At 34.2% G+C, this 10,260-nt stretch overlaps 1 protein-coding gene across 1 annotated transcript; it reads left to right on the top strand.

Moving 5' to 3' along the window:
- The first annotated feature begins 4,757 nt into the window (after window positions 1-4,757).
- On the top strand, window positions 4,758-10,195 carry LOC121246532 (putative leucine-rich repeat receptor-like serine/threonine-protein kinase At2g19230). The gene is made up of 13 exons (XM_041144708.1): window positions 4,758-5,196; window positions 5,381-5,930; window positions 6,733-7,208; window positions 7,319-7,454; window positions 7,560-7,631; window positions 7,771-7,842; window positions 7,928-8,002; window positions 8,135-8,286; window positions 8,388-8,617; window positions 8,824-8,950; window positions 9,042-9,104; window positions 9,194-9,389; window positions 9,545-10,195. The coding sequence occupies exons 1-13, from the start codon at window positions 5,028-5,030 to the stop codon at window positions 9,966-9,968; spliced, it is 2,742 nt and encodes a 913-aa protein (XP_041000642.1). The 5' UTR covers window positions 4,758-5,027; the 3' UTR covers window positions 9,969-10,195.
- The last annotated feature ends 65 nt before the right edge of the window (window positions 10,196-10,260 follow it).

The following is a 10,260-nucleotide window of genomic DNA, read 5'->3' as shown; positions in this document are numbered from 1 at the left end:
GGGATGTATCCAGTTAAATTTTAACAAGACAAAATTATAAGAGCACATTATTTATAAAAAAGGAAAATGCTAATTCTATTTACGAAAGATTTATAAAAAAAATTTACTTTTCTACGTGTTAACTATTGATATGTTAAAAATTATAATATAAATTTAAAATTTTGATTTAAAAAAAAACTGATAAAATAAGTCTTTGTATATAAAAGTGTAGGTAAAAATTGTAATTAGTAAAGGAAGAACTACTCTTATAAAAATACCCTTGATTTAAAACATAATCGTAAAGTTATTATAAAAGAATTGTATTTATCACTATAAGAAAAACAGTATTTCTCAGCGCTAAAAATTGTCAGAAATAACTCCTAAGATCGTCGGATTTGATCTTTCTCAGTGATTTTTATTGCGCCGCATGTTCGTTGTAATTTTCTGCTCAATTATAAGTTAAACCAATGACCATAAAAAATTGCCGTTGCGATTATTGAAAAAATCGTTGAAAAAAGTCTTCTCATTTAATTTTAAATCGTTGAGAAAAGTCAATTGCGGCGATATATCTCGTCACAAAAAGTGAAAAGCGTTTATTGCGGTGGAAAAAGTCGCCGCAAAATGTAATAGTAATTTCTCCATCAACATTTTCTAAACTCATATTTTTTTTCAACGATAAAAAAATCGCTGAAAATAGTTTTTTTTGGTGATTTTGAAAGAAAGACCACTTTCGCAATTGCAACGATTAACAAACCGTCGTAATAATTTTTTTACTATGCCGGCGAATTTTTTTGTCGTAAAAAGTGAAAAATCGCTGCAAAAGACTACTTTAATATTTGCAGTGAATACGTCCATCCTAAAAAGTAGAAAAACTGCTGCAAAAGACCAATTTCAAAATTTTATGTAAAAAGATTGCAACAATGTAAAAATCGTTGTAATTAAAAGCTTTATGCGGCAATTTTATTTCTAACAGATATAAAATCGTCATAAAAAATCTTATTTCTTGTAGTATATATTATTCCTCGAGTTATCAGCATGAATTATGTTTCCTATTTTATTGAGAGAGATGGCATTTGGATTTTGTATCGTTTTCAAGGGCTCTATCAGAGAGTAGAGAATCAATCTGTAGCAATCGACCGCGCCTCCATACATTAATCTGATATCGTAGCCGATGATTCAAACAACGTCGTATATACCTATTTACTTGACAACTTCAACGAATTATGTCTTTGGTGTAAAGTTCACTCTCCAGAAATTTTGGTGAACATCAAGCTATATGTATATATATATATATATATATATATATGAGACTTTATTTATTTTTTGATCGTTTTTCTTAATTTATACGTTGTAATATTTTGCTTTCGACCTCCATGAATCCTCTAAACTTCCACAACGTTAATCCTAAAGTTTGGGTAATCTCCAGCTTAATTGTTGACTGTGTGACTGAATTTTATTAGTTCTTTTGGCGCCGTACATACTACATACCGCTATGATCATATAATACTCATGATTGTTGAAACAATCATTTACAGTGAAAATATTACAGTCAATAAAGACAAAACTTGCTACGGCTAAACTAGATGGCCGGAGGCTATTGGGTGTTGCAGAGTATTATGAACAGAGTCTTCATAACGTGCTGGCTGCACACTACTTGTTGCATGCTGCATGCCGTGTGTCCTGCATATTGTAATGCAGGTATTGCTTGAGCAGGTTTCGTCCCAGCTGCTGCTGGCTGTGCATCACTTGTATGTTGCATGTCATGGATTGCATATTTAGCTTGAACAATGATGTAAATTAGTATTTGAGACAAAATGTTTTACGGACATGATGAGATAGATACCAACACGATTTGACCTTTTCAATGCGAATCTTTGATAAATCTTTATCACTTTTGGTCTGATCTATTTGTATTTTTTTTTTAATTATGGCAGATATTGTGACCATTAATTAACCCTTTTCTTGTTATATTGGTCAGGATTAATGGATTAATTTAAGATCCATTTTCCGATTATTTTTCTTTTCACACCTTAACATTTTTCCTTTCTCCATTTTTTTTTAAATCAATTTTCTTAATTAATATTGTAGATGCAAGAGTTTGGCTATGATTATATGATTATGTCGATAAGTTTGGATAGGACTAGGCGACTAAGATGATAGATTTTATCTTATGTTGGGTTCTGTATTTTGGATGAATGTAAAACACTTTGAGTACTTTATCTAAAATTATTTTGATTTTATCTAAAAGTTGTTAGGAAGTGTTTTAGATAAGTCAAAAGTGTAGAAATCGAGTCCCAAGATATAAATTTTATTTAGAGAAGAGTTCGAATGTGAAATTGCCAATGCTGAGAAGATAAGTATCAGGCACCAGCAAACCGTCAGCAAAATCTGTCAGCAGAGTTTTATTGTGACTTGAAAACCGCTTCTAGAAATATATTTAAATTGTCCTACTGATTAGGAACAATAGAGATTTAGTACTAGAGGATTTTTAAAGCACTTTCCAGTGTTTATTGAGTTTTTATATTGTTGTCTCAAAGAGTGTGATCGTGCTTCATGTTGAAAATAGAGTGATCATGATTCAGCCATTGGAGTTCTAGGGAAAAAATCAATGTTTGAAAATTTTCAGAGGTTTTGTCTGGTCAAGTAAGAGTGTCAATTGACAAAAATTTTGTAATTAAAACTTGCTTGTAACTGATTTTCAAATAATAAAATTGAATTTTTTGAGTTTGGCTGCCCTATAGGATTTTACTTTTAAAGAGTTTTTTAAAGGATTTCCATTCGTTATCAAGATTTGTGTTATGCAATTAATTTCAAATATAAAAAGCTATACAAGAAATAGCCACAGCTTATAATTTACAAGGCAAGGTGGAGAAACAATAATAATAAAAAAAGGGTATTTTTTCTATTTGAAGAAAAAAAAAGGGGTATTAATTGTAAGTGTAGTAGTACTATATTGTATTTTTTAAAGATTAATATTAGATATAATTTTAGAGTATGCGAGCCCTACATATTCATTTTAAAAAAAAAAGTTTGATCCACTATTAAAAAAAATAAATTTTTTATATAGACTTTAGATTTATCTATTTTTTCTGAAAGAAATGTGCAAGATTTGCGTGGCTTAAAACTATATAAATAAATATTCTTATAAAAAAATTATATAAATATTATTTATCTTCTTCAAATAATTAAGCAATTTGCAAATTCATGTGATGAAGTCCATGCAAGTTGCATACAGACTACTACTACTACTACTTGCAGAGGTGCATGCATATACGCACGCCAATGGTCATAATTTCTTTGCATTAAACTTTGACACCGACCGTACTTGGACCAATACATGAACGAGATTTGATTGCATATCGATCAGGGTGGACTTCTTCTTTTATACGAACATAGTCTTTTTTTTTTTTTTATCCCATGTGCGTGTTAGGAGATTATTTTAAACTTTAAAGTTGTAAATTAATGACATTACAAATTTAAATTTACCGTCGCGTTCTGTTTGGTTCAACACTATTTTAGACCATTTCAAACTTTTTTTTGATATGTTTAGACTGTTTCAACCCTTCTGTCCACAACTAATTATATTAATTTCAGCATGAATCTTTCATCACAAACGTACGTACGTGCACCAATTTCAGTACGTACGTACGTACGTGAATTTTTCTTCAACGGCACCAATTTTTCAAACATGAGATAAGAGTTTAAAAAGTGAGGGGAAGGACTTACTTTCTTCATTTCATTTGTCCTGTCTTTTGACCGTTTGGCGTTTGCCCGTCTGGTCACCAATTCTACTTCCAGCCATGCATCTACCTGTATATATCTTGTACGTACGTACGTGCGCCATCGCCGTAACACTTCCTTCTTTTTTTTTTCATTAAAATTATCCATTAATGTCCATCAAACATTACGAAATTAAACATTAATAACATGCACATTATGGTCCTTTACAATGGAGATGACTTTTCACGTGCTACTAATTTTCTAATTTTGTAATGATATGTACAGACATAAGATGTGCAAATTTCGTATATTTTTCTTAAGATTCCGTTTAGATACATATATAGTTAGTCTCATCTTATCTTAATATCTAAATATCATTTAAATACAAAATATTTTTTAATTTCTCTTTCATATTTTTCTATCTAATTATTATAATTTTTTCAAACTTTCCTATAAAATATAAAAAAACAATTCAATATTTTCAATATTCACATCATTTAACTTTTTCTTTATTTTTTTTCAAAACCTAATAAAAATCTTAATTCAAATTATTTCACTACTATTCACAGTTGAGTTTTATTACTTATCATTCCTATACACCACACATTATATATATATTTTTATTTTATTCTTTTTAAAATTATTAAATTCTTCTGCTCATAATTTATATACCATATATTTTATAAGAGAAATAAAATATAGTGCATAATGTATGAAGATGATGAATATAATTTTTCTTGACAACCATTTCGCTTCAACCATAATTATCACAATATTCATGACTTCTCTCTCTCTTACACTCCATCTACTATTTAATAATTTTCATTTCTCAAAAAAGTTTTCGATTTCCATTTTCTAAAAGACCATTGAGTTTTCTGGGCAATTGGGCGACTAGTTTATAATAGAAAGAAGATGAGGCAAAAGTGAATCTTCTTCTACCTCCAACTAGCCGTGATACTACTTCCACATTTATGACTAATGGCGAAGTCTCAACTGCTCCCTGGGTCACTGTCATAAGAAGGCTGATTTTTTTTTTTTTTTTTTTTCCCAAAGCACGTTATTTGAGGTTCTAATCATGTGAAATCTGCCATTCAACCTGAGAATAGTCTTGACTCTTTTTTATGTTCATTTCGTCTCCATTGAAGGCTCGAAGATAACGTCTTTAACTAGAATTCTCAAAAAGTTTTCCCGGATTCTGCTCCAAAACCCTCGCAACCAGTACGAAATACTCTCGTTTTCTGGAGGACATGCTCTAATTCCTTTCCGCATCTTCTCTCGCACGTACGTCTTTCTAGTCGATTGGCCTCCTAGTTCTCCGGGATAGATAGATGGGTACGGTACGTGGAAGCAAATGTTCATGGTGTTCCACGATTGGATTACTAGCCTTTGCGTCGGTATTTGCGTCGTGGCCATTTACTGTAAACTCTACTGTTTTGGTTTCCGAGAAGGAACTGTCTAATCCCGAACACGGTAGAAGGAATCTACACGACATAGGGGGTAAGTATCTTAATTCATTATACTACGTACTGATTTCAGCCACAATATTTGTTACCAGATTTGGGCTTTGTAATTTTCTTTCATGGCCATTGAAAAACCAGTTTCGGGATACAAAATTTCATTGCTGAAACCAGAAGTACTCCAAATTAACGTTGTCAGCGTTGGTATTTTCTATCTTAAATAGGCTCCATTAACATCGACTGTGGTATCCCGAAAGATTCCAGCTACACTGATGAAAAAACCAAGTTACATTATGCTTCAGATGCAGAATTCATCGACAGTGGAGAGAATAAGAAGATATCTTCCGAATTCAAAACAGAAACCCTTCAGACATCTCTTTTGAATGTGAGAAGTTTTCCTCAGGGGAACAGAAGTTGCTACACTCTAAAACCTGCAGAAGGTAAGGGTACAAACTATTTCATCAGGGCCACCTTCATGTACGGAAATTACGATGAGCAGAACCAGTTGCCAAAGTTCGGTCTATATGTAGGAGTTAATGAATGGGATACAATAAAGTTTGAGAACGCATCTCATGTTGTGATCAAGGAGATTATACATGCTGCAGTGACGGATGATGTATATGTTTGTCTCCGAAATACTGGGTCAGGAACTCCTTTCATATCGACACTAGAGCTGAGGCATTTCGATGAGGAAAGTTATAACCAAACTGAATCCACAGCTTTACTTCTGTACAGGCGTTATGATATCGGCTCAACAACAGGTCAAATAATCCGGTGAGTTTCTTCTCATGTCCTGTATTATTTGAGCACAGTGCAGGGTTATAGGGTGAGAGAAGAACTGAACCAACGCAAGAGGGGTAGGGGTATAATAGGATTATGCTCCACTCGTTAACTTGTGTTGGGTATGAAATTTATGGCTGACGTGAATGTCCATGGAAAAATGCATTGATTGTTTTCTTTGGGTATACTTTCCTTGAATTATTACAAATGGAATAAAAGCTGACATCATATGCACTGGACACTGAGGAAACGTTTGGTTATGTAATTCGGATAGATTTGATGAGATGTTTTTGTTAAAAATTAAATAAAATATTATTATAATATAATTTTTTAATTTTAATTTTATTTGAAAATTTAAAAATAATAAATTGTTTATTATATTTTACGTAAAAATTTTAAAAAATAATGATTATATAAAATGAGAAAAGATATTTCAAAAGCCATGACATTTTGATTTGAGTGAGAGAGACTGTACTACTCATTGATTCTAATATTTGGTGAAAAATCCACGTTAGAGGTGAAGGTGTATGATAATTGAGTGTGAAATTCCATAAAGTTTCTCATTTCGGGTCAAATTTCGGACTTCTGAGTCCTTAAAAGAACATGATATACTCCCTTATCGGATAGATATTTGGTACCTTTACCGGGACAAAGTACTTTGGATTGAATCATATTCAGTCTGGTTCAAAAGAATCATTATGCTCTGATCTGAGGAAAATTCCAAGTTTCTGTTTGCTTATGATCATTGCATTAGCATCTTTTACTTGCTCATGAATCATACTCGCAACCGCCTCAGGTTCAAAGACGATGCTTATGATCGAATGTGGTTTCCTTATAACCTGCCTCAATCTAGACCAATCAACACCTCCTTGGATATTGACGCCCTTAAACGAACTGAATATGAACTGCCGTCAATGGTCATGAGAACTGCTGTCGTCCCAGAAAATGCCAATGACACCCTCCATTTTGAATTGGATGCTGTTGATCCCATTTTAACTTTTTACCCCTTCCTGCACTTTGCTGAACTTGAAATCCTCAAAAGCAACGAGAGTAGAGAATTTAACATTGATATAAACGGCAAGCTCTGGTTCAAAGGTTTAGTTCCCAAGTACCTGTCCTCAGAAACTAAAAGTGGACGCGATCCAGTGAGGGGACCTAACCTCAATTTCAGTCTTTCTAAGACCCAAAGCTCTACCCATCCTCCCATTCTCAACGCAATGGAGGTTTACATAGTAAAAGATTTCTTAAATATGCCAACACACCAAGACGAAGGTAATCTCTAACTTGCTACTTTGCTTCTCATCTTTTGTTGTTCTTATATTTTATTTGGTTGAGATGTGACTTCAAATCAATTTTGACAAATTTATGTTGTTGTATTTTAGTTGATGCTATCATGGAAATAAAAAATCAGTATCGGGTGTCTAAATTTTGGGAAGGAGATCCATGTCTGCCACTACCTGCTTGGGATGGCCTGCAGTGCAGCGACAATGGTTATAAACCCCGCAACATTACTGCCTTGTGAGTGTTTGTAATCCGAAGTTGAAAAAAGAAAGAAAAGAATAATTAATATATCATCTGATTCAGATATTACAAGGTGAATTGAGCCTTTTAAATTGAATTCAGGAATCTATCCTCAAGTGGACTGACAGGAACGATTCCTACTTCAATTGGCCGGCTTAAATCACTTCAGTACCTGTGAGTTTAAGTTAATAGCAAATACATGATATTCTTCATGCTAATGAGGGCTTTGCGTTAATCAATTTTTTCTCCAAAAACCTTCCTGAGTTATGTACATAGTCTATAATTGATGCAATCTAATGCATTGTCTTTCCAGGGATTTATCCAACAATAGCTTAACGGGAACACTACCTAAATTTTTGTTACAATTGCCAGACTTGAGGGCTGTGTAAGTGATTAAGCTGTTGACGTTAAGATGCTATATCTCCTTTGAAATTCTCAGACTGAAGGGCCGTGTAAGAATTCTTTTGCAGGGATTTGTCCGGAAACAAACTCTCTGGTTCAGTTCCTTCTGCTTTCAGTGCAAGCATAGGAGATGGAACTCTAAGGTCTGTTATCATGCCCCCCCAAATGTTGGGTTATTTGATAATGGTTACTATAGATTTTCATTGCTTGTCATCTCCCCGTCTCTCATATTTTACCCGGTTAAAATTTGATTTCGATCTTATATGATTTCATAGTGTGGATGGAAATCCGGATCTCTGTGTGACGGGTCCATGCAAAAAGGAGGAGAAGAAGAAGAATCTTGCCGTCCCGATAATCGCAGCCGTTGTTTCATCAGTTGTAGTATTGAGTGTACTGGCTATTCTGTGGAGCTACAGAAGAAAACAAGGTATACATGATCCAAAACTATGAAGTTTCTCTTAAAAACACGTTGAAGTTTACTTAATGAAATGAGCATTACCCTAATTAGATTTATGATGGCCTTCTCAGTTGCAAAGCAAGTTGCTAGAACTCACCTGAAGGGATCCGGGTCATTGAAGCTAGACAATCGCCATTTTACATACAATGAGGTTTTAAGCATAACCAATAACTTTCAGACAATTATTGGGAAAGGAGGATTTGGAACAGTATACCATGGACTCTTAAGTGACGGCACCCAAGTTGCAGTCAAGATGCTCTCTCCATCATCAACTCAAGGCTCTGATGAGTTTCTCACAGAGGCATGCCACTCTTGACAATCTCAAGTTTTATTTTTTGAAAGAGGACTCATGAATTAATAACTGCATCTAATCTCCAAAAAATATTCCAATTGTTTCCACAATCCCATTATTTTGTTAATATTCCTCGCTTGTTGAGCTGAAGATTTCTTTCTAATTAAGACAATTCCAATTTAACTAGTTCTGTTTGAGGCCATTTCAAATTGCAGGTACAGCTCTTGATGCGAGTTCATCATAGAAACTTGGTTTCCTTTACTGCATATTGCAATGAGGGCACAAACATCGGGATCATCTATGAGTACATGGCACGTGGGAATTTAGCAGAGTACCTATCAGGTACCAATGATTTATAGTTTTTCAAGGTATTCGAGGAGTAAGAAATAACTTAGAAATATCAGACATCTGAATTGTTACTTTGTGGCTCTAGATAGAAGGAAAGATACTTTGACTTGGAAAGCGAGGCTCCAGATTGCAGTTGATGCAGCTCAAGGTCTGTTGGCAGAATGGCTAGTAATAAATTTGATTTTTACTTCAGTTTATATTCTTCTATCAAACTAAGAGAAACCGCTAATCATGCAGGACTGGAGTACTTGCACCATGGTTGCAAACCACCCATAATTCACAGAGATGTGAAGACTACCAACATTTTGTTAAATGAAAAAATGCAGGCCAAAATAGCTGATTTTGGGTTATCAAAATGCTTCCAGGTTGAAAATCAAAGTCAAAGTCATTTGTTGACTACAGTCGTTGGTACGCTGGGTTACCTTGATCCAGAGTGAGTCTTTGATCAAGTCGAATTCCATATAACACTGTCCATGGTTTCTTGATATAGGATTAGAGATTGCCGTTTCCTGCAATACCATCCCTTAGCAAACAAGAAACCTAGCATCAAGAGTAATGGTCTTACTCACAAATGTTCTTTCTATGCAGATACTACAACTGCAACAGGTTAACTGAGAGAAGTGATGTTTTCAGTTTTGGAGTTGTGCTATTGGAAATAATCACAGGCCGGCCAGCAGTAATAAAAAGCGAAGGGAATGCTCATATTATTCAATGGGTTAGTGCCTTTCTCGAAAGAGGGGATATTAGAGGAATTGTTGATCCTAGGTTGCAAGGCAATTTTAACATCAATTCTGGTTGGAAGGCCGTGGAGACGGCAATGGCATGCGTGCCATTGAATTCTAACCAAAGGCCAACCATGAGTCACGTGCTGATGGAATTGAAGGAGTGCTTGGAAATTGAGCTTGCTCATGAACAAAGTCTCGAAATGCAGGGTGTACTAATGGAATCCAGGAATACATTCGAAATGAGTCCTTTGGGTAGTGAGATTGAAACGATGCCCCTGGCAAGGTAGTGCCTAGCCGATGATGAACAGTTCTTGAATTTACCATAAAGAATGTTAAATTTTCTAGACCGAATCTTGTTGATCATTGTGAATCTAATATTTATACCTACTTTCATTTGAATGAAAAGTTGAGTTATGAAATCTGTAGATCTTAACGGGTCTGTAACTTGTAAAACTGTATTGTCTGTCATATCAGGTTTGGGATTGAAATCTATATATTTGAGGCTCTTTCCATACCTTTTTGTTTTGTTTTTCCCCTCATAATTCTCGCCTTTGAACTAAGAAAATGTCTTACAAAGCA

Source organism: Juglans microcarpa x Juglans regia, chromosome 1S (genome assembly GCF_004785595.1).
Source record: "Juglans microcarpa x Juglans regia isolate MS1-56 chromosome 1S, Jm3101_v1.0, whole genome shotgun sequence".
In the NCBI taxonomy this organism is placed as follows: Eukaryota; Viridiplantae; Streptophyta; class Magnoliopsida; order Fagales; family Juglandaceae; genus Juglans; species Juglans microcarpa x Juglans regia.
This window is presented reverse-complemented; position numbering and strand designations above follow the sequence as displayed.

What these genes read in the sequence shown, in the direction of transcription:
- LOC121246532 (XM_041144708.1), top strand. Translation starts at nt 5,028, where the DNA reads ATGGGTACGGTACGTGGAAGCAAATGTTCATGGTGTTCCACGATTGGA. An exon ending in TTTAGCAGAGTACCTATCAG is followed by an intron (nt 8,951 to 9,041) that starts GTACCAATGATT and finishes TTGTGGCTCTAG; the next exon opens with ATAGAAGGAAAGATACTTTG. An exon ending in CTGGGTTACCTTGATCCAGA is followed by an intron (nt 9,390 to 9,544) that starts GTGAGTCTTTGA and finishes CTTTCTATGCAG; the next exon opens with ATACTACAACTGCAACAGGT.